The sequence below is a fragment of the Lampris incognitus genome, chromosome 16, assembly GCF_029633865.1.
Source record: "Lampris incognitus isolate fLamInc1 chromosome 16, fLamInc1.hap2, whole genome shotgun sequence".
Taxonomy (NCBI): domain Eukaryota; kingdom Metazoa; phylum Chordata; class Actinopteri; order Lampriformes; family Lampridae; genus Lampris; species Lampris incognitus.
In genome coordinates, this window is record NC_079226.1 from 13,732,450 (window position 1) to 13,757,726 (window position 25,277).

The 25,277-nt window shown below is 48.1% G+C and overlaps 1 protein-coding gene across 3 annotated transcripts in view; it reads right to left on the bottom strand.

Annotated features, from left to right (window-relative positions):
* The window catches only part of daam2 (dishevelled associated activator of morphogenesis 2), a 73,249-nt gene that overhangs the window by 39,968 nt on the left and 8,004 nt on the right, over positions 1–25,277 (bottom strand). For all 3 annotated transcript variants that reach the window (XM_056295691.1, XM_056295693.1, XM_056295690.1), the window contains exons 2-4: positions 20,863–20,952; positions 10,497–10,571; positions 1,653–1,747 (exon numbers count right to left, since the gene is read on the bottom strand). In XM_056295691.1, coding sequence (XP_056151666.1) covers positions 1,653–1,747; positions 10,497–10,571; positions 20,863–20,952 — 260 coding nt within the window. The remainder of the gene's footprint in view (positions 1–1,652; positions 1,748–10,496; positions 10,572–20,862; positions 20,953–25,277) is intronic.

A 25,277-nucleotide genomic window follows, 5' to 3' on the forward strand; every position in this document is an offset into this window, starting at 1 on the left:
ATTTGTCTTGAAAACGAGACTTCGGGGAGGCATTGAAAATAATCCTGAGGCTGTCCCTACAAAACCTTATCCTCCGGGCCACACCTGCGACTCAGATCATGGCTACGCCACAACACTTTACCACACCCAGCTGTGTGTAAATGAGTTGGCAACTACACCATCGCCCGCTCTTGGTGTAATGGCGCGGCGGCAGGTGCGCTGGTGAAAAGTGTTGATTGGGTCACAGTAGGAACCTCTGGGGAGATATATTACCGAAGGCTCTCGCAAATAAAAAGCTAAATGGAAAAGGGGGCGAGGGACCAAAGGAAATTTTTAAGTGACAGAATAGGGTTCCCATCGTGTTTCGAAATCCATGAGTCCAGAACTTCCAGGACTTTTTAAGCACATTCTCCAAGGACAGCCCTTGAGGTCATATTATTCAGTATCAACTATCAGCGGGAGACTTACTGCAACCTGTACACACACACACACACACACACACACACACACACACACACACGACTTCTCAAACATCATCATTTGATCGCTGAGTTTTACTGAAATACGGTTTGTAACGTCTTATTTCTCAACTTGTTGGGAACAAAGACACTGAACTTGGAGTACGTTCACACCACAGCAAACCGAATCGTCAACGGTCTCTAAATGGACTGTGTAACCTTTAGCCGGTCACTGGACCTACCACCCAGACTGATGTGCAATCACAGCAGCTAGAAATCACACTAAAGTTATGCAATCTCGGCGGGTAGAAATACGAGTTTATAACCTGACTCTACAATTCTCCATGGCCTCAATAATATTTCCCGTACATTTGATCAATTTGATCATTTTCCAGGGGTTTTCCAAAACCTGGAAAACTAATTTATAAATTTCCAGGTTTCCCAGGATGTGTGGGTACCCTGCATGAAGGCGTAAATGCTGCACCCTCGGTATCGGGAAAGAAACATCTGATTAAGTTACTGCAGGCAGCAACCCCCCCAACATACAGAGCCTTGCTCTGAGAAGTGATTTGGATTCTCACGCATGCAGATAAGCTTACAAAAGCAAACATGCACAGTCACACACTTTAAAACACATAGTTCCCCACAATACACACACGCGCGAAACCCAGACATGACCCAGACACGTCAGTTCTCCTGGGTTTTCATCACTCCGCGCCGGAGGTCTGTCACTTTATTGCTCCCCAAAAGGAGGACCCCCACCGCCCCCCACCTCAGCCCAGACCACTACATCATGCATTCTGGCACGGGTTGATGGACAATCGCTAAGGAGCTGCTGATGAGAGTGGGCGGTCTAGGTCATATTAATGAGCTGTCCAGTGCCTTGAATGTTTCTTTGTGGTTCACGAGTGAGGTCTTAACATCTGCCGAGGGCTACACGGGGGGAAGAGTATGTCATGATTGACACGGGTCGTCTGGCGCTAATTTCGACCTCTTCAAAGTGCTATTTTCAAAATGTGCCGTTGCAAGAGAAAGACTTTATGGGTGATGATCCTTAATTGCACTGTGCAAGATGACAATAATTACTGCATTACTACTGGTAATTGTAGCATAACGGCAACATATCAAACACTTGGAAGATAATCATCAAAACGCTGACTTTTAAGAGTACTGTTGATATAATACGTCTACGGCAGAGACAACCAAACCTCCCACCTCATTGGCTGAGTCCGAAGCGCCGTCTTCAGATCCTCCACCACTTTGTTTCTCATTTCCATCTCCTCCTCATCAAAGGCAAAAAGGGTCTGCATCTGTTAAGAGGACGAGAAAGACAGGAATGTAAGTCACCAGGAACAACTGATTGAAATGAGGCTTTGCAACAACGCCGCTGGTTTAAATACTGTATTCTTCACTCCTAATTAGACTTCTCCCTTCGGACAATTGTCGGCTTGTTTCTGCCGGGGCGACAGCCCATTCAGCGCAACACAAAAGTGGTAAGCTCAACTCGGTAACTGTGAGTAGCAGGAAACAGCGGCATTATGTATTTCTACCCCGTTTCAGGGGAATCTCTGTCTGCAATTTGTTGCTCGCCACGCGGACAATCACATCCTAATTAGCGGGCTTACGTTTCAGGCGCCACAAATCAAACGAATCACGTCTTTTCTTCTTCCCGTCCCATTTTCTGATTAAAAAGCTTTTTGAAGCTATACAAACTTGCCCCCCCCCCACACACACACAGACAAAAAAAGAAGTTGAGCAGGCAATTATCTCCAATCAAGCCCACACAAAATGGGGCAGATCATTAACAACCTGACGCTTGTGCGAGTGTTAATGCATTTAGGTGTTGCTTGGAGGGTCCCCCCTGAATAGCATCAAAGGACTGTTTGTGTTCCTGTTAGCCGGCGGGCGCTGGGGCTTCTGTTTAGCCTTTGCAAGCATTTCCCATGGCAGCTTGCTGACAAGCGCTAAGGTTTAACCTGTGTGTTTTAATAGTGCAGTAAAGTACTATTCATGGGGGGGCTAACCATTAATTTGCCTGTTAGAAAATTATGTCTTGAAGGAAAAAAAGAATAGTCTTTGCTGACACTCTTAGCTTCCTTAAAGGGACGTGAAGTTCAAAAATGGGTGCAATTATTCCCCCCCCCCCATTGTACCTGTTCAATTCCTCCAGTCTTCCGAGCCAACCCGGTCGCTGCTCCACCCCCTCTGCCGATATGTGTGGAGTCGCCAGTTGCTTCTTTTTTCACCTGACAGTGAGGAGTTTCACCAGGGGGACGTAGCGCGTGGGAGGATCACACTATTCCCCCCAGTCCCCCCCGAACAGGTGCCCTGACCAACCAGAGGAGGCACTAGTGCAGCGACCAGGACACATACCCACATCCGGCTTCCCACCCGCAGACACGGCCAATTGTGTCGCCTGACGCCCGACCAAGCCAGAGGTAACACAGGAATTCAAACCGGTGATCCCTGTGTTGGTGTCGCCAACTGATAAATTCATTTGTACGAGAGGACCTTTTGACTGGATGCACCATTAGTTTGAGCCATGATGTCACAGTTTTTCTTCGCTTCTCTCTGAACCTCAACCGCCGTTTCTGATCGACGGCGAGCACACACACCCGGAAAACTCCCCTCCCAAAGTAAACCTTTAAACAAGTTGCTAGCCTCTGGACACGTACCATAGCTACTGCTTTGAATGGACCACGTAGCGGTGCATTTGGAAAAGATTTGAGCACGCGAGGCACCCTTGCAACTGGGAAAAGTCCTTGAGGAGTGTTTAAAAAAGCAACAGCACCCACATACGTCCCTGAAGAAGGTGTAGTTGTCCCATGTCTGACTAACAACAACTCTGTGCCGTCTGGTATAGGAGTGTTTAAACTAGATACTGTGCAGTCAAAACATCCATCGTGTCAACTCAGCCTCTTGTCCAGATGGTTCGGGGGAACCGTTGCCAAGGAATAAAGGTCCTGGCTTCTATTTCGTGAAATGAATATGTTCATACTGTACTGAATGGGAAGTTGGACACAACAAGCGCTGGAGGGAGTGAGTGATTTGGTCCTGCTGTGAGCCAGTTCACCGTGTCAACAAGACTAGCCAAATGACTCCTCTCCACATCTGTTATTTGTAATGTAACGCAAACCGTAGGCCAAAACGCACATAAGGATACTATTAAACGGTTGGTAAACCTGCAAAAGGTACGCGGCTCGGTTGTACACCCTGGGTCCAGAACTGCCACAGTGTGCGCGGACGTTATCGTCGACGTGTTGATGAAGTGAAAATGAACCCCAGGGCACATTTTTCGACCTGTTAAGTTGTTTGTATGCCTGCGTATTGGAAAAGATGTCAACCCTGCATGGACATGAGTTCAACACTTTCGAGACGCCACCAACAAGCCAAGTCGTTAAATCACGTTTCCTGCCTCCCATCAGTTAAAAGTAAACACCCGGCTCGACTTTTGATCCCATCTCGACTGAAGATGTAAAATCAGACCTCGAGATGCACTTATGTCAATGGCATAGGAACCTCCTCGTCCATGAAGGTCTACAACACAGATGAGAAAACGCTTTGTCCTTTTCACAAGTGTTCACATTAGTGAAAGTAGTGTTGTGTTGGTAATCTTGTCATTCGCTGGGTTGTAGTCCTCAAACAAGACGTGCATTTTGTCAGAGTTCGCTATACTCATGTTATTACTCCAACAGTTTTCAGAAACTTCCGTCTTCCTACACCACCACAGCTTCTTCCCCTAGTGACTATACTGACTGCCCCATGGGCTCCAGGTAACAGGTTCAAATGCTTCATATCCCTCAGTGGGGGGGGGGGGGGGCAGAGAAAACGTCTCTTTTAAGATGCAAAGCACCTCATTAACCTGGTTTCTACTGACGTTTTAGTCTCACGTTTAGCCGTACCATCTCTGGAGATTCAGGGGGGGTCGAGTTGCGACCCCTCCAAAAATGTCTGTGAATGAATCCATCATCAAATATATGCTGTTGTAAGATGTTAATTATTTTGTATCCCCCCCCCGCTCCCTTTTCTCCCCAATTGTATCCGGCCAATTACCCCACTCTACCGAGCTATCCCGATCTCTCCTCCACCCCCTCTGCCGAGCCGGGGGAGGGCTGCAGACTACCACATGCCTCCTCTGATACATGTGGAGTTCGCCAGCCCCTTCTTTTCACCTGACAGTGAAGAGTTTCGCCAGGGGGACGTAACGTGTGGGAGGTTCACGCTATTCCCCCCAGTTCCCCCTTCCCCCCGAACAAGCGCACCGACGGACCAGAGGAGGCACTAGTGCAGTGACCAGGACACATACTCAAATCCGGCTTCCCACCCACGGACACAGCCACTTGCATCTGTAGGGACGTCCAACCAAGCCAGAGGTAACACGGGGATTCGAACCGGCAATCCCCGTGTTGGTAGGCAGCGGAATAGACCGCCACGCCACCCGGACGCCTTTGATTTTGCATTTCTTTTTTCTGATAAACACCATCTTCCTCACTGGTAAGACACTTAATGAAACATATTTTTCTGCCCCCCCCCCCCCAGCCACCACCACTATTCTCTTAGCCTCCTCCTTTTACTCCATCACTTGGTATTGCCCACGTGGTTTCATTCGTGGAACGATTTCACAGACGCGCTGTCAACAGAGATGCAAGTACGACGTTCTCTCTCACCTGTAACCTGCTCAAACAAATCAACCACTTGGTAAGAGTTTTAAGTGTTTCTGATGTGTCGGCTTGCTTTTCTGGGCTGTCGGTTAGCTAAAGATATGATTCAGACGAGCTAACTATCCCTGTTGAACACGTGCAAAAGCACCTATTTTCCAACGTCAATGTTAAAGAGAGACTGACATGCCCTTTCTGAACACATTTTTTTTAACATTGGAAGTTTGAATCATAACCGAAAATAGGTGTGGTTTTATGAATTCAAAGCTATTGGCTACCGTCTTCCTGGGTGGGTGGGGCTCGGTACTGCTCGTCACTTGTTATTTACAAAAAAAATGTGGGGTAGCGAGAGCGAGAGGGAGGTCCTCCGCGAGGATTACAGTTTCGAGGAGGAGGATTCGGTGATACAAATAACTGTTAGATTGATAGATGATAGATATTTAGATAAATAGATAGACAGATAGATAGATAGCAATGCGTCGTAGCAAGATCGATAATAAAGTCTCAGCAAACTAGCAAAAACTCGAGCCATGTAGCTAGCAGGAGGGGGTGAAAGAACGGCTTCTCCGTGGTTTCATAGCGTCTCGCTACGGACACGCCCTATATGCAAATTGACTGGTGTCTACGTGTCCAGCGGCACAATTCGTCATTGGACACCATCTACAGTCAATCACAGATCTCTCTCGAGGGGCCCCAGACGCGCTGTTTTGGCCACTGAATTTCTCCGTGGTCACATTCCAACCCAGAACATAGCCTATCGATAGGAATTTTCCGATTCTGCAGTCAGCATCACTTTAAGCATCCAATCAGGATATGATGTAAATAATATCTAACATTAGCTACTCAACTGAAAACATGCGCTAAACACTAGACCCACTTGCAATTACAAACTTAGGACAATGATCCAGTAGCGTTCCGTTCACAACAAAGTCACACAACAGTTGTGCGTCACATCAACGACACCATGTGACCCTGTTTTTCCTCTGTTCTCAGTTGGCTTTTTCAAAATGTCTCATAGGCGGAGACGAAGGCCCACTCCTTTCCAAAAGCAATCCAGTATCCTATTGCTCATCTTAACCCAAACGCTATCAAACTCCCCCCAACCTCGGGGGAACAGCGCAGTAGCCGGGACACAGCAGGGCTACAGAAACTCTTGTCAGAATCGGGGGGCTAGCATTTGAGTTATCACTTCATGGCCATGAAAAAAAAAAAAAAAAAAACCCTAAAAAAAACACCAAAGGATCTGACAGGTTTTTATGAATGAACATCAAGGAGCTGGTTGTAACGTCTCTGGGCAGCAGGGTGAAAATGAGCCCAACCAATAACTCAGCTACTGCTGAAGGGCTGTCCCAAGTACTTGCTCACTGTGAGCACGCCTGGGAGCCAAGATGTGATGTCATCGCGGAGCCGATGTGGAGTGAAGATGCTGTCTAGACCACCGTGGTGGAGAAAATGGAAGACGGATAGTGAGAGTGAAAGTACGAGGCAGGAAGGGGAGGAAATTGTCAGAGTTAGGGGGAATAAGAGAGAGTTGGCCCGCATGAGGAAAGTGAACAAGAGCTCTTGTGTTTGTGTGGGGAAAAAAAAGAGAAAAAGTACAAAAAAAAAGTGACATACTCTGACAGCACGTCTGACATATAATAGCAGAGGGGCTCGGCTGCAGCCCCGATGCATTTTAAAAATCTTGACAACTCACAAATCTGCACTCTCTCTCCATTGCACATTCAATGTATGCGTGCAAGAGCAGTCTGAAATTCGAAGAGAGTGACAGTAAAAAAAAAAAAATGGATTGCCCAGACTCCCGACACTGGGCTCAAGTACCAGCGTGCTGATTCAAATGCGGCTCATTTTCATGTGACAGCCCTGCTCTGCCTGTCAGTGTGTGTGCTCTCCATCTGCAGGTATGCCTACCTGGTAGGTGGAGTGGGCGTTGGCCTAGTTGGGGACACCTGGGCCCTGTGTTCCCAAAGGGTTAAAAACTGAACAACCTGGAGTCCCGCTCCCTCTTTCTCTGCATCCAGCCTGTTTGGCTTTGTTCCAAGGTGGCGCGGGTGAGACCGGACGCTGCCATGACTGCTTCACTTGGACTGTCTTTTTTCGGTATTTATGTAGTTCTTTTGTGCTCTTTCACCTCCCTGTCCTCTGCACTGTTAACCTGCGACCTCAGCACACTTCTGGACATTGTAACTAGAACTGCATACCTTTTTTTCTCAAGATAAGAGGTTCGTTCCCATTGTTAGGAATGAGCCCCGCAGAAGCAGGAGAAAGAAACACCAAGGGAAACGTGCCGGAGTCTGGAACAGACCGTCCACCTCTGCCCAGTATTCTGGTCGTAAATATTCAATCCATCACTATCAAGAGGGACGACATCAGCGCCTGGGTCCACTTCCACAGGGATATGCGGGACTGCAACATCCTTTGTTTAATGGAGATATGGCTCTCCCCCGCAGTGCCGGATCATGCTGTTCAACCAGACAAGACGGAAGAATCAGGCAAATCAAAAGGTGTTGGAGTGTGTCTCATGACCAACAACAACTGGTTTTTGGTTTCTGTGCTGTCATGCTCCTGCTTGCCCGATCTCGAACACCTAGCGATCCTCTGTTGCGCTTTTCACCTGTCCCAGGAGTTCTCGTTGGTCGTCACCATTGTTGTTTATATTCCACCACCGGTGGACACGGTCACTACTCTGACCATATTACATGATACCATCAACAAACTCTATGCCAAATACCCAGATGCAGCCCTCATCGTGGCTGGTGACTTCAATAAGGCAAACCTAAAACAGGTTATACCGAACTTTTTCTAACATGTCACATGCCCAACTAGGGGTGAAAACACATTTGACCAATGTTACACCCCGTCCAAGAATGGTTAGAAAGCCACCTCTCTCCCGCCTTTTGGTAAAGCTGATCATGCTATCATCTTCCTAATCCCGGAATACAAACAAAGGCTAAAACAGGAAGTCCGAGGAGTGTTTGGAACAGTTAACAAAAGAACAGTTGTTGAAAGTTGCGGTTAACCTTTCTAAAGAAAAAAATTAAGCTCAGCTTAAAGGCAAAGTTGGTGGAAATGGAACTTTTGAGTGCAAGTCTGGAAGAATGTCCATCGGAGATCCCATGTGGACCCTGTCTTTATGGGGGGGGGGGGTGACATCCCCTGCTCTGCCTGTCAGTGTGTGTGCTCGCCATCTGCAGGTGGAGTGGGCGTTGGCCTAACCGGGGACACCTGGGCCCTGTGTTCCCAAGGGCTTAAAATCTGAACAACCTGGAGTCCCGCTCTCACCTCCTTCTCTGCATCCAGCCTGTTACACTACTATGTTGTTTTCTGTTAATACTTTTACTCTGTAATAAATACCTTAACTTTGCTTGCACTTGCTTGTCCGTCTCCCCTCGTCATGGTCTACGGGTCAGGTCATGACAGTGTGAAAAAAAAAGGGGGGGGGGGGGGGAGAAAAAAGTAAAAAAAAAAAAAGAAAAGAAAAGTGACATGTTCTGACAGCATGTCTGACATATAATAGCAGAGGGGCTTGGCTGCAGCCCCGACGCATTTTAAAAATCTTGACACCTCACAAATCTGCTCTTTCTCTCCCACTGCACTTTCAATGTATGCGTGTAAGAGCAGTCTGAAATCTGAAGAGAGTGACAGTAAAAAGAAAAAAAGAAAATTAAAAATGGTTTCTCCAGACTCTGACGCTGAGCTCAGGTACCAGCATGCCGATTCAAACGAGTCTCATTTCCCCCCAGAACACAGCCAATAAACAAAAACAGCTGTAAAACGAGCAAACATGCAAACATGGCTTGTTGCTACAGACATGTTTGCCAGAGAAGCAAACAACATGTCAATAAACAGATATTAAATGCCATTAATTTCTGGCACTGTATTTGTCATGATATGCCTGACTTACAAGTTGAAATGTCTCTGCAATCTGGGGCCTGGAACGACTTGTAAACACTCAAATTCTTTGGGGCTGTTTTTGGCCAGGTGTGACAAAGAGGGGGGCGGGGGGGGGGTCAACCCAGGGGGAATGTTGAAGTCCGTTACTGAAATGGGAGCTCGGCGTCCGTGTCCGACAATAATACGGCACAACTTGTCTCTCTGGATTTTATGCTTGTGTGTCATTCCTGAAGCGTTGGTCCTAAATTTCAAGGTTTATGATGTTCAAACATCTGGTGGAGCCAAACTGTTGTCAGAATGACGGTTCTGGGTGAGGTTACTGGCACAGATGTGTCGGTGGCTGAGGTCACGGCTGACATGTACGTGTCACTTCCATCCTGGCACAGAACTCGCTTTGTCAAAAAACAAGCTTGTTCAAGTAGATACTGAATATCTAATCAGGCGTCCCACGCCAGAAAAGCAATCTGCACGACTGTCATCTTTCTTAACTCATTAAACCAAATGATTATCAGATGACAGTGATGACGTCTTGGTCAATGTGCACGATGCCATTCATATGAATTAGCCATGCTGGCTAAAAATATACCAATATCGTCATCCTGCTTTCTCTCCATCATTCTCACTGAGTGAACTGCTGAGTGGATAAATAGCCTGTTTGTCATCACTCTGTGCGTGAACGCTGGGGTCAAAGGGAAGGAATGCAGCCTTGTGAATGCAGTGAGCTCAGTCAGCAGGGACCTGATCAAAAGAGAGCCAAGAGAAACGCTTGAGAGAGAGCGAAAGAGAGAGAGAGAGAGAGAGAGAGAGAGAGAGAGAGAGAGAGAGAGAGAGAGAGAGAGAGAGAGAGAGAGAGAGAGAGAGAGAGAGAGACGGGGGTTGGGGCACTGACCTCTTAAAAATAGTGGCGACAGGCCGAAATGCAGTGGAGTGTACTATAATGGTGAGATCAAATGGAATATTCACTTGTCAGGGAGTTTCCACAGAATTGGAGAGAGAGCAAGACAGCGAGAGAGGGGGAGAGAGGAGAGAGAGAGCAAGAGCAAGCAAGACAGCGAGAGAGAGAGAGAGAAGAGAGAGTGAGCAAGAGAGAGGGATAGAGGGAGAGACAGCAAGAGAGAGAGAGCAAGACAGCGAGAGAGGGAGAGACAGCAAGAGAGAGAGAGAGGACAGAGCGAGCAAGAGCAAGCAAGACAGCGAGAGAGAGAGAGAGAGAGAAGAGAGTGAGCAAGAGAGAGGGATAGAGGGAGAGACAGCAAGAGAGAGAGAGCAAGACAGCGAGAGAGAGAGAGAGAGAGAAGAGAGTGAGCAAGAGAGAGGGATAGAGGGAGAGACAGCAAGAGAGAGAGAGCAAGACAGCGAGAGAGAGAGGAGAGGCAGCGAGAGAAAGAGAAAGCAAGAGAGCAAGCAAGAGAGTGAGAGAGACAGAAGACGGAGCGAGTGAGAGAGAGAAAGAGAAAGAGACAGACAGACATTCGGACAGGGAGAGGAGCGAATCTCATTCACTTACAGCAGCCATGGAGTTGATCCGGTCAATGTAGTAGTCAGGCCAGCTAGTGGCCAGCTTGTTGGGGTCCTCTTGCTCCTGTGCAGACACAATGACATACAGTGTGAGACACTTCTAAAGTCGTCTCTGTACTAAACAATGACAGGAATCACAGCTCTGCTGTCTCATTGAAGGGGAAACAATCATGATTTTCAACATATTCTCTCGCTGTCTCTCTCTCTCGTGTATACATACATACATCTATGTTGTAGGGATAACACTCCATCAGCAGCCATAATACTTAGCAGTTTTCTGTATGTCTCCGAAATGCCGCTGAAAATGTGTCCGCCGGTGACGCCGCCGGTGGAAAAAGTCCACGGATGTCAAAACTACACTTACTTCCAGGTTTACCGGCGGCCACACTGCGTAAGAAAATGCAAATGGCAAGGTTACACACAGCTGTGGTAGCGATTCAAGCATTCACTTTCCCACACAATTTTGGCAGCATCTCGGGGACACACAGAAGACTGTTCAGTATCATGGCCCCTAATGGACAGTGTTATCCCTACAACATACACACAGAGATGATACTGTGATTTTTTTTTCCCCTCTTAAAGTGCCCTGAATGCATCGGGCTTGTTGGAGCCCACTTACTGTAGGTCTGCCTTTTCCATTCCCAGAGTGCATACACTGCAAAATTACCTATATCTGATGAACTGCGACAATCTATATTGCACGTGCTGCTATATTTGACTACAATACATATTTCCACGTTGGTACTTCCAAATTTCCATTTCCTAGGAGGATGCACGGTGCAGCCGCCGCTCAGTACTCCACCATACTCCGCGACATCCACATGAACTGACTAAACGGATCCGACAGCGCGGCACACAGTAACTGGGTCACAATATTCAACCCATTCAGCTGTCTCTCAGCACTTACGAGAGAGCTCCATCCGGAGATAAAAACAAGAGACACGGAGTGATGGAGCGGCCCCATCGAGGGACTGGGTGCGCTTCACAACAGCGTTCGATACTGCCGTCCGAAATCGGTCAGTACCAACCCAACGGAGGGGGGAGCGCGACGCAACGAGGAACGGAGACACGGGAGGGAAATGCAAAAAGACAATATTGCTTGTTCACATCTGGTATCGTTTAGCCCGGTTTGGGGCACTGCTGGAATGTTGTTGTTATTGTTTTTTAAAAGAGTGCACGTCGACGTGAGACTGAAACTTGGGAGAGGTGGAAAACAAATGAGTTTTTGTTAGGGAAAAAAAAAAGACTCAGGATAAACATTTGCAAATACTTTAAATGGATTTCAAATCTCAACACCCAACCGAACCAAATACATGTGATGCAAACCAATGGTAAAAGCCAGGAGTTGTGTCTTTGTATTGTACCTTAAACAAGTATTGTGTATTCAAGGGATCCGGTTTCTTCTATTAATATTCCACAAACTGATTTCTGAGGTTCAGTCTTTTTATACAATACTTTTTTTTGGGGGGGGGGGGTTCTTCCCAATTGTATCCAGCCAGTTACCCCCCTCTGCCGATCCGGGGAGGGCTGCAGACTACCACATGCCTCCTCTGATACCTGCGTAGTCGCCAGCCGCTTTTCACCTGACAGTGAGGAGTTTCGCCAGGGGGATGTAGCATGTGGGAAGATCACGCTATTCCCCGCAGTTCCCCCTCCCCCTTGAACAGACGCCCCCGACTGACCAGAGGAGGCACCAGCGCAGCGACCAGGACACATACTACCTACATCCGGCTTCCCACCCGTAGACACGGCCAATTGTGTCTGTAGGGACGCCCGACCAAGCCGGAGGCAACACGGGGATTCGAACCGCGAGCCCCGTGTTGGTAGGAAACGGAATAGACCGCAACGCCACTCGGACGCCCTACACAACACTTTTTAACTTTACATAAAACTTGGACAGCTGTTTTCTCAGGCTGGGCCAGTTGATTGACGAGGACATTATGGACACGGAAACTTGTACCCATCATGACGCAACATCCACATCAGATAAATGGAATAATCAATAAGACAATAAATAACTATATTTTCTCACGATGAGGCCTCCAAAACTTGAAATTAGTTTGAAAAGTGTCAATTATATGCTGCAGGAGAGATACAATGTCAATCATATGCTGCAGGACAGACACGGTTTTGACCGCAGCTGACGGGCGAAAGATTCCTTCTCGTAAATTACCGGACCTCAAATACTGTGATGACATCATTTGCTGCAAGGTTATTTTCATCCACAGCTAGGGCTAATCAGTTCTCACTCCCCGATATGACAAATAAATATTTCATGCGCCCTAATCCATCCATTTTCCTCAATTCACAGCTTGCTCGGTGGCCGCACACACAGCTGAGAGAGCACAAATGACCTTTACTAATGATGAAGCCAGACAGAGTCCGTTTCTGGGATGAGCCTGAATTGTTTGTCCACAGACATAAAATCCTCTTATTATCTCCGGAAAAAAGCCCAACTGACCTACTGCGAAGGACAACAGCCAAAGCCAAATCGGCCCATTCACCGACTTCTGAACGAGGACAAACAAGTGTATACCGAAGCCGTTTGAGGTCGGGCTCCGGGGTTGATTTTGGATTTCTGCGCATGTAATGACCACCTTGTCTGTTCGGCGAGGCTCGCAGCCAGCCCTTTAAGCTTAAGCAGCAGAATCAAAACAACACAAAACAATAGGGCTCACTGTACTCAATTTGTGCTTCTTGTTCTCTGCCACTACCACGATTCTGCTGACACGCACTGGACGCCTTGCCAGACAGATCTTGACGCTGATATTAACAACTTAACTGCTTCTCTGCAGCCCCTCAGACAAATTACAGCCACGGATAGGCCCTTAATAACATGTTGAGTCCAACGCAACATTTACCCTGGCACTTTCACGAGCCCCGAGTAAAGTACTGTAATTTCCATCTTGTTTTAGGGACAAATGAGAGGACGGGGTGGTGGTTTGGTGTGGGGGTCCCTGTGACATGCAGACCTATACAAGGGTCTGAATATTTGAATGGTGACTTGATAACGAAACAAAAGTCGTGGACTTTTTTTTTTTTTTTTTTGGCTGATTAATTCTACGCCACGAGTCGAATCTGGTTAGGCACATATTTACTCCATGGAGCTTATCGAAAACGAAAACTAGTAGACGTTAGATGGGTACGAACAAGGAGTACGTGTGTGTGTGTGTGTGTGTGTGTGTGTGTGTGTGTGTGTGTGTGTGTGTACATATTTGTAACCCGCTGTACTGAGCGAGCTCCCGCTTATGGCGCTTTTATTCTGAAAACACTCCAGCGGTGTTCTCCGCTGCAGCAGTCTAACATCAGGTATGCAGGGGTTTCAACCCCATCACTTTATTACAGCAATTACACTCCTCTACTGCAATGTACATTCCCCGTGTCTGGCGACATTAAATATGATTTACAGCCTGCGAGGCAGCACGGGGAGGACAGGACTCCAAAACTACGTATCAGGTGTAGCCCTGTCGTTACAGCCATCTGCTGGAGGATCTATCCTACCTGATATATTTATTGTACCCGAGTACAGCTAGAGGTCGAGATCTTTTCCCTGTGTTTGGCAGGCTACTGTGTGTGTACGGACACCTGTGCACAAGACAAAAATATAGATTTCAGCTTGCCGACGCCGTCCAACGAGGCATTATAAAAGGGCTACCAAGTTCCAAAAGGCTTCACTGATAACCTGGGTTGAACGCATGATTTGCACATTTTATTATGATAATCCGTTACACGTACATTTATTAGCTTTCTTCTTAATCTGTGTTTCTGAGTAACAGATGGTAGGAGTCCAACCAAACACACCGCTGGCCGGGGCAGTTAAACTCGCTCTCCAGCGCCATGAGGTTTTTCAGCTGTTACTGCCCAATTCTTAAACTCCACGTCGTTTCAGAGATTTTTCCTTTTTTTTTTCCCCTCCTTTTTTTCCTGAATATGTCATAGCTAATGGAGGGGAGGTGAAGGGAATCCAAACTGGACTGAGAGTCTCTAGGGTGGCCCAAATGGGAAAAGTCATGACCCCCCCCCCCCCCCACACACACAGCTATGTCCGCCCTTATTCGTAGGAACCACTAATTGACTCCATTCATTCCCGAGCCCTTAACCCCAACCACCAGAACTACATGCTTAGCCCTAACCCTTACCTTAACCTAATCCTAATTTTAACCCTAAACCCAAGTGCTCACCTTAAAATAGTCCCTTAAAGATGCGAGGACCAGCCAAAATGTCCTCACCCAGCACAAAGGTTTTCACTTTCCTACATTTGTGACTCATGGTAGCCACAAATATAGGAATATGAAGTATATATACACACACACACACACACACACACACACACACACAGTAGTACACTGTAATGTGTTAAGCAGATTGAGACATGTCAGCAGATCTGAGGATGGCACATTTTCACCTCCATGTTTTCTGATCACGGGGCTTGGCAGCTTACTCAGCTGTTCTGGGACTGAGACGGGGCCAAAACTCATACCCTGACTCACAGCGACTGGCTAACGTGTCTCTCTACGGTGTCTGGCAACTGCACCGCTTGCCGGGCCCGACCTCTCTCTTTTCCACGGGTCCTTAGAGGACGCAGCGTGGACCCTGGCTGAAACAGGGAGAGTCTCTGATGAGTCCTCAGCTGTCCAAAACCGTGACAGCAACGGGAACTACGGCAATACTAAAGGGAATAACGCTTATTGGAAGACCATTAGCGTAGGTAGTAGTGATCTATTCCGTTGCCTATCAACACGGGGCTCGCCGGTTTGAATCCCGTGTTACCTCCGGCTTGGTCGGGCGTCCCTACAGACACAATTGTCTGTGTCTGCGGGTGGGAAGCTGGATGTGGGTAGGTGTACCAGCGCCTCCTCTACTCGGCCGGGGTACTTGTTCAGGGGGGGAGGGGGAACTTGGGGGGGCGGGGGGTAGCGTGATCCTCCTATGCTCTACGTCCCTCCTGGCGAAACACCTCACCTTCAGGTGAAAAGAAGTGGCTGGCGACTCCACATGTATCGGAGGAGACACGTGGTAAGTCTGCGGCCCTCCCCGGATTGGAGAGGGGGTGGAGCAGCAACTGGAACAGCTTGGAAGAGTGGGGTAATTGGCCAAGTACGGCTATGTACTTCATAGTTGGGGCATTATGATTTGGTGTCATAAAGGTAAGTAGGCAAATAGTTTCTCCGCCTAATTATGTGTACCATATGCAACTTTTCTGGTATATCGTAGGTTACATAATGGACGTATTTCAATCCCCGGCCCCTCTGGGCATCCCTGCAAGTGTGTATGCGTGCATTTCTCAGAAAGACACGTAGAGAAACAGTCTGCGGATCGCGCCGCAAAATCTGTCGCGTCTTCGGTTGCCACCTCTCCGCGGCCTCCGTCTGTTCAATCGGGGGTATTGTCCGACATACCAAAGAGCCGATCCCTCTTCAGGGAATATTTATTTAAGGAAGCCTGGATATGAAGTCTCACCCAGAGAGGCAGGAAATGGACAGGATATTGAATTCTGGGAGATTATGTAACGCACGCCGTCTCTCACAGGTAGCCAGCCGAACACGGGTTTTTACACACACACAGACACACACAGACACACACAGACTGCTAAAAGTGTCTTAAATCACTGTCCAGACAAGTGCAGGTACAGCGTGCGCTCACTGTGCTAAATGATGCCGTTTTATTTGCGGCATTTGAAATCAACAGGATTTGGACACCGTGCTTGCTTATTAATTTACTTATTTTATTTTCGCCTAAAAATCCTTTCCTTCGAAAATAATGGGACACATGGTTTATGGATAAATGCTTATCCTGTCAGCGCCTTGACACCAGTGAAGAGAGGTGTTGTAAGGTTGTGGGATGGGCGGTACGAGCGTGTCGGTGCACCCGTGCTAATGGGTGCCAGGAGACTGTTTGGCCCCAGGCACCGATCGGTTATTAGGGCCCAATAAAAGCCACGTCTGGCTCTGTACCTGGGAAATACCCAACACAAGTAAATATGCACATAAAACCACACACATGCACACACCCTCACACGCAGACGAGGAAGCAACAGCACACGCATGTGCGCTGCAGACACACACGCGAGCTCCCTCCCTCCCCCACATGTACAGTCACACCATCCACAACAACGCCGCAACACCGTCGCACACACTCGAAAACATGCACACAATATGCAGCACCTCTATGAACGACAGACAGCGAGAGAGAGAGACAGATAGACAGACAGACCGAGAGAGAGAGAGAGAGAGAGAGAGGGAGAGAGAGAGAGAGAGAGAGAGAGAGAGAGAGAGAGAGAGAGAGAGAGAGAGAGAGAGAGAGAGAGAGAGAGAGAGAGAGATGGATGGATGGACAGACAGACAGACAGAGAGACAGACAGACAGAAACAGACAAAGACACAGACAGCGAGAGAGAGAGACGGACGGATGGACAGACAGACAGACAGACAGAGAGCGAGAGACAGACAGAGAGACAGACAGACAGAAACAGACAAAGACACAGACAGCGAGAGAGAGAGAGACGGACGGATGGACGGACAGGCGGACAGACAGAGAGACAGACAGACAGAGAGACAGAGACAAAGAGACAGCCAGGCAGGCAGACAGACAGAGAGACAGAGACAGACAGACAGACAGGCAGGCAGACAGAGACACAGACAGAGACAGACAGGCAGAGAGAGACAGAGACAAACAGACAGGCAGACAAAGAGACTGAGAGACACACAGACAGACAGACAGATTGAGAGACAGGCAGATAGACAGACAGACAGCGAGACAGAGACAGACAGGCAGACAGACTGAAAGAGAAACAGACAGACAGGCAGAGACAGACAGACATAGAGAGAGAGGGAGAGAGACAGACAGACAGAGGCGCGCGCGCGCGCGCACACACACACACACACACACACACACACACACACACACACACACACACACACACACACACACACACACACACACACACACACACACACACACACACACACCACCCAGCAGCGCTGACTGAGATCAAAGGTGCTGATATGGCTGGCTTATGTAAAGCCTGAAGGCCCCTACAAGATGTTCTAGTTAGTCATGGTACACAGACAACTGGCCTTGTTTAGAATGAGTCTCTGACATCACCGCCAACTACCGTCACCCAGATACCATCGGAGTGCTGTCCGATAAACACACTAAAACAAATGTATATCCGATTGGAACAAAACAAATTTCGGGTTTGGATATCGGGTTTAAAATGCTGCAAACAAAGCAAAGGTGATGCGTAACCGCATTTTTGCCACCAGCACACGGTCCACAACATCTGGAGGGGTTCGCCTTCACTCCTGATTCGAGATTTTGAGAAAACTTCATTCAAAAGTTGCCTACGTCTTCAGTACAAGCGTGTATGGCACAACCAGTGCAGGCCTAAGCACTTTTCTTTTCCCCCCTTTTTCTCCCCAATTGTATCCGGCCAATTACCCCACTCTTCCGAGCCGACCCGGTCACTGCTCCACCCCCTCTGCCGATCCGGGGAGGGCTGCAGACTACCACATGCCTCCTCCCATACATGTGGAGTTGCCAGCCGCCTCTTTTCACCTGACAGTGAGGAGTTTCGCCAGGGGGATGGAGCGCGAGGGAGGATCACATTACCCCCCCCCCCCCACCCAGTTCCCCCTCCCCCCCCAAACAGGTGCCCCGGCCTACCAGAGGAGGCGCTAGTGCAATGACCAGGACACATACCCACATCCGGCTTTCCACCTGCAGACACGGCCAACTGTGTCTGCAGGGATGCCCGACCAAGCTGGAGGAGGCAACGCGGGGATTCGAACCTCCGATCCCCGTGAATGGTAGGCAACGGAATAGACCAAACGCTACCCGGACGCCTGTAAAGACTTTCTGTGCTGTGTCATACTGTCAGTATGAGCAGAGAAACAGCCTAATACCGCCGAGTCCGGAAACCATTTGGGCCCGAGACTAACTGGACGGAGTCGGAAAAGCAAATCTAAAACGCAGTCGGCACAGCTTAACCGCCAGGCAAACTGCGTGTTAGGCGCTTTGTTTTACAGGTGAACAAAGTCAGCCTGTCCTCTCAGAGGGCACGCAGCGGCCCTCCAAATGTTATCTAACCACAACAACTGTAGCTGCAGGAAACAAGGGGACCAGTGTTTGTCCCCGGCAGGGGCGGATGAGGGAAATTCTGCTGCGTTCTGCTCTGCACTACTTCCCATTTAAATGACTGTCATGCTGTAATTTCGAGCAACACAGTGCACTACTGTGTGCGGTGTGTGTGTGTGCAGTGTGTGTAGCTCTATACATGTCGGTTACCTTCAGGACCTTGTCCCGCATGCATGCCGGTTTCGCCGCGAGTGCGTATGAAAAACGTTAATATGTGTAAGAATAAATGTCTGCCTGCACGTTCGCGTTCTCTCAGAGACATGCAAATTGCCATCAGACGCTGCGGCCAGTTGTTTTTTTCGCTCCTCTCCATTACACCGCCACTATCCATGAATGAGGGGTTTGTTTGGTTTCTCCTCCGGCTTTCCTCTGTGCCTTGTTACCTCGGTTTTGGTCTCCTTTTCCTGGCTCGGACATTTCTCTCTCCTTTTTTTTTTCTCCTTTTTTTTTTAAACTTAGTCCCACAGAGGAAATTATTTCTGACTAGGAGAGACATGGGAGGAACAACAAACTAATATATCCTACCTCTGAACCCAGCTTAGTCTAGTACTGTGAACTCTTAATGTTCCAGTATATGAAGCCGGTGCCAAAGTATTGTTTCCACTACGTTCTACTACGGCACAAAAGAGCCCTTATAAATGTCTGTGGTCACTTCAATGAGATATTTAATAACCGAAATGGAAGTAAGATTGAACTTGTGCCTTTTCATGTGGGCTCACATGTGCAAATGCAGAAATATGCCAATAACTCAATATCCTTTGATACTGCGCAGTACAATACAAAAGGGGGTAATACTTTGCAAGACCTTTTGTTATCATAATATAGCTAGATGTAAGACTAGAGCTCCCCTGTTTAATTGCTCTCCTCCATATTCCATCTCCCTCCAATCTGCGGTGCCGTTCCTGCTTCCATCCTTGCCTTGACATCCCTCTAACAACACCAGAATACCTCTGCTCTCTTCCTTTTCCATGTAATCCTATACCTCGAGAAGGGATATTATCCTGACGGCACTCGTGCAGGTGTACACACACGCACGCGCACACACACACACACGACGATTTCTATTACACAATACTCTATAAATCCGTTTTGTAGTAAAAATGGCACTGGAAATTCATCTGACACTATCTTCGAACCACGGATATGTCTGTCCTCAAAAAAGCAGTCTCTACTGTAAGTAAGGCTTCGCAGTTAGATTCAAACAAAGCTCGCATTTTACTTCATTAGCATGTTCATTATCTAACCGTACTCTACAAACAGGTACCATGGATATGTGCAGCAACACACACACACACACACACACACACACACACACACACACACACACACACAGTGCTGTGTTTACTCCCTCTTAAAGAGGTTGTCAGAGTCCATCACATCAGCGCAGCCTGGCCTGCATGCCTCGGAAAGTGGAAGGAGGGGTCGGATCCTGGTTTTGCTTCCAACACAAAAGCCTCGGCCAAAAAAACAAATTAGCAAAGAGACACTGGGGAGGGTTTATGACTATTTATATAATTTGCTATTGAGGAAAAGGGGGAGGACTGAATTCCTCTTTCTTCTCAGCAGAATGTCATTTCCTGGTGGATATTTGACCACAAACTGAGACCAGAGTTGTTGTGGAGGAGCTGGGCCGAAGTGACGAAGAGATGGAGGGATGTTTTGGCGAGGGTTGAAGGGTGAAAGAGAGGGCTAACCAGAATCTCCTAATGCTCTGACGGTATGCTGACAATTCTGGTGCAGCACAAAGCCAACGGCCCATCAGAGAGAGAGAGAGAGAGAGTGAGAGAGAGCGAGACAGCGAGAGAGAGAGAGAGAGAGAGAGAGAGAGAGAGAGAGAGAATTTGGAGATGGAGGTCTCTGAAACACTGATTTACGAGTGCCTCTCTATATGCATGCATGTATATGGGCCTTACAGGTGAACACACACAGTAAAGACCTCCATGTGCATGCGGTGCAGAACGTGTTCGGAAGAATGCGCGCGTGCAACACGTGTGTGTTTATGTCACAGCGGGAACGGGTAGCTCGAGAGTTGGGTAATTTTGCGGCCGAGCCGATTTCAAAAAGAAAAAAAAAGGGGATCTGGTTGGCAGCTTCCCTTCAATAACATTCGACACTGACAGTTAAGACCCAAACTGCGGGCTAGAAAGACCGCCCGGCTGAGGGTCAGCCAGGGATTCGGAGCAGAAACACGGGTAAAGTGCAGCAGAGTTTTGAACTCACCTTCTTCTTGCTGCAGTAGATCTGCCATTTCTTCTCCGCGGGCAGAGCAAACATGGCCTCCCTGTTCTTGTCTGTCAGGTCCAGCTCATCCTGCAACCACAGAGGAGCACAATATGGCCATTGTCTCGCACACTGTTCACTTTAAATAAATCAAGGCGCAGCGGTTGTTGCACTCGTTATTATTACATTCAGTTTACATTGGATTAGTCAAGACTCCTTCACAGTCTGTCAAAAACAAATACACTATGTATATGAAAATGAGAAACATAATTTTCCAACGGAGACACAAACGATGGAAGCCAGGCTGAGACAGAACCAAAACCCCATCACATTCAGATGTCCTTATGAGGGAAACCGTAACATTTCTAAATGAGTTCCGAAGGCTGAGGCTGCATGTCAAACACCCCCCCCCCGCACCCCCGATCCCTCAGGTACAGTAACGAGCCCACAATCCCTACCGTAATCCCCCCCCGCCCCTGTCCCCAAAACAAATAAACAGGATCATATTTTAGTGACGATTGCAGATCGCTTGGATGAGTACAGTCTGCGCCCCGAGACGTTTGATCGTTTGCCCAACCTTCCCATTGTCCAGCCCAGACGGCAAACTGGTCTCTGCAGACGGCTGAGGAGTGTTTTAGTATTCCCCCCGCTGTTCTGTTCAGCTCTACAGCTCAGCGCAAGGTGCCTCCTGGAGCTTTTGAAATGCATATGAGCCCAGGAAATGAGTCTCTGTGTGCCAAAGAGGAAAAATAACGTCTTGGATAAGATCTCCTGGGCAGGAGAAGGATAAAAGATGGATAAACGGGGACGGGGGGTGGGGGTGGGGGTTAGGTGGGGGGACGAAAAGAAAGAGGTGAGGACCGGGGGGGGGGATAGGAGTGATACCACATTACTAAGAGAGAGAGATGCATTGAATGAAAGACGGGGAGCTAGTAAATAAAGCCAAGAGACACTGTGAAACGGGGTGATGGAGATGGATAGACAAACAAACAAAAAAAAGAAAGAAAGAAGATGAGATGCCACAGCACCAGGATTTGTACTCATCTCATCAGAGCGGTTGTGCTACCATGACGTCAACCGGCACTGCTGGGGCCCCGCTCCTCGATCCCGGAAAGCACAAGATGGCTACACCGGTGCCAAAGGTGGGGGGCCCCTCAAAGCAGGCCTTGATGGATTCACAGCATTTGTTTTCAACCATTCAAGTTAGCTGGGGGGGTGGGGTTGGAGGGAGGGAGGGGTGGATGGATGGATGGATGGGGGGTATTCCCATTCCAAGCAGCCTAACACCAAGAGGAATGACATCATCCCCTGAAAAGGGATAACCAGCAGCACGCCATTGTCCACTTAAAATGGGAGAGATCTCAAGGATGAGAGCTCGAGGGGATCAAAATGTTTCTGAGAGGAGATCATTGCCCCCTACACCCCCCCCCCCGCTCCCATACGCTCACCAAAACACCTCTGTTTAAAAGCACGGACATTCAGCTAACTCTAAAATCGTTAGTTTTACAGAATATTTCTGTTTTGGGGTCTTGTTTTAACCACCTGGATCTTATTTTCATAGTTTTTTTGCCATCAGGCATATCAGGTTCGAGATCATTTTACACCAGTGTCTCATGGGGCAACTGAACACAAGCCTGAAACCTGTCCTAACAACAACAATGCAAAAAAATAATCCGTAGCCCACCAGTCAGACTGTGTAGACGACTTCCTCTATGACTTCATAACGGTGCTTGCCGTGTAGTTAGTCGATGATTACTGCTACCTACAGTAAGTATAGGCCGGTCAGTCCTGTAAGCTGAACCAGGAAGTAGCTCAGCAAAGCAAATGATAATATCGGGCACATCGGGGAACGGATTTTAATTTGCACTTGGATAATGGATGGCTGGATTTTCACTTCCAAGTACATGGTTTGGATATTTTCGTTGAATTGGCCTTGCTGAAAAATAAGTCTGGCCCATAAGACACCATTGCAAAGCCGAATCAAGCGGTGGTTGCACATGCAAAACCTCCTCAATCAATCCGGTGATTAAAAAAACGTTATGCAGAACGGCAAAAATTACAAACCCCAACTGCTACCCTTCACATACTTCACGTACAAAGACAATAAGCAGCGAAATTATTTATTTTATCAACAACTAGCAGCTTATATCATGAACTGATCCCTTCACTTCTTCCAAGTTTTACATATCGACCCCAAGAAAAACTTGCGTCTTGCGTGATTCCCCCTCACACTCCAACTGTTAAGACCTGTAACTAGCCATCTAAAGGACGGCTATCGATCCTCTGACACTCAGTCCTTCAAGCTTAACAGATTCTGGTTCTTGGCTTGTTGACGGCAATCCCATCTTCCCCCTCGTCCTCGTCGTCCTCTCAGAACGGAGGGCCTGGAGGGAAGAGCAGCCAGCGAGTCTCTGGCCTGTCGCCTGGTCGCTGGGTCAAAGCCCTGCCATCCAAGCCACTGCTGTTTGGAGGAGCTCATCTAGGGAGCAGGACGGGGGGAGAAATCAGTGAGAAAGAGACTCCTGGATTCGGACCAGATGGGAACAGAGCCCGGCAGCTGATCTCCCTGCTCCTTCTCAAACCCCCTCCATCCCACTGCTCATCAGCCCCCCCGGGAACAGTAGTCATGTGAGAGCAGTAGGTCCTGTGGCAATAAAAGAGGGGAGGATGGGATGTTTGCTTGCGTGCACGTGCATGCATGTGTTCTTCATTAGCGATATTTGTGAGGACAAATTTGAGTTTTTAACCACCCAAGTGAGGATATTTCCAACAAAGTGAGGACATCTTGGCCAGTCCTCAAATCTCTAAGAGTCCATTTTAGGGTTAGGACTTGGATTTAGGGTTAGAATTAGGATTGGGTTAAGTTTTAACAGTAAGGTTTAAGTTTAGGCATGTAGTTCTGAGCTCTGATGGTTAAGGTTAGTAGTCAATAAGGGGTCCTCACAAGTACAGAAAAACAAGCGTATATGTGTGTGTCTGTGTATGTGCGCACAAGACGAGGTTTAGGGGTGCAGGTTAAGGTACGTCAGAAAGATTTTTGAGGAAATTCAATTATGGAATAGCTATGGGATTACATAAGTCTTTTATATAAGATTTCGGTGTATGAGTAGGACAAAGCCAAAGGCCGTGTGCGGTAAGCATGGAGTTAATGGCAGAAAGTTGAAAAAAGAAATTAAATATAGAGTGGATCCAGCCTAATGCACTTTGAGATCCCTAAGAGGAGCTTGCGTATCTTATTTTGCTATTTGCAGGTGCAGGTGGTACATTGTTTCTGAATCAGAGATAGCCCAAGAGAAAGAGGAAGCCAGCATTAGATAGATAGACTGACGGAGGGAGTGACGGGCGGGGGTGGGGGGGGGGGGCGAGGGCTGAGGGAGAAAGTGAGGACATGGGAAAAGGAATGTGCAGGTCATGCCAACCAAACAACTTTTCAGCTTTTTCAGTTACGCAACAACCCCACTACCTACGCCACATCCCATCGAAAACATGCTTGCAGAACCACATCCACATCACATGGATCTCCTCATGATACCCCCCCACCCCCATCCTAAGCAGACTCAGACCTCCTTTTTACTCTATAAAGCCCCCTGTCCACATTGGCCGGCATACACCAGCAGGGAATTCACATAAACCAAAGCTAATATTGTTACACCTGCTGCTCCGAAAAGGGGAAGAAAATTCACACCCGGCCCCGCTAAACACCTCTACTTCATATTTCCATGAAAAAGCATCTATCGAATAATCTGGCAAATTTAAAAAAGGTGCCGGGTTTGGGAGTTATAACAGACACAACAGACTGATTTACTGACACCCCCCGCCCCCCATCATTCAACGTGCGGATAGTCATGACTGTCGGACGTGTCGAATGTCTGAAATGACAAGACGTGATACGGGGGGAGGGATGCCGTTCAACACTACAGACACCAAACACAGTAAGAAAATAACACTGCTGGGTTTTCACCACTCAAGGTTTCAAGAATATCGTTGGTTTGGAATCAGGAACATCAGGAATCGGGAACACTTATTTGAAATATTGTTTCCACCAGCCCACAGCAGTGCAACACAAAGACAAAAACACATATCCAAAACCTACAAGAACACATATCCAAGAGAGCGAACACCAGCCAGGATGACTGTCGGAACTGCCGGTCTAGCAGTTAGCTTAGCCTGCCCCGCTTCTGTGTCCTGTGAGACCGCCCTCGGTGTCTCCTCTTCAGGCGCAGCGCAGTGCCGGAAAGGGCTGTGGTCCTTGGGCCCACAGGACGCAGCAGACCAAGCTCCCCCAGCCAATCCAACGCCAGCTCTCCCAGCCAGACACCTTCGACACACCTTCCCGCACTCCACACCACGACACAAAAAACACAGTTAACGCAAGGCGAGGCCGCTGCCAGACCGCCCTCAGTGTAATCGGAACT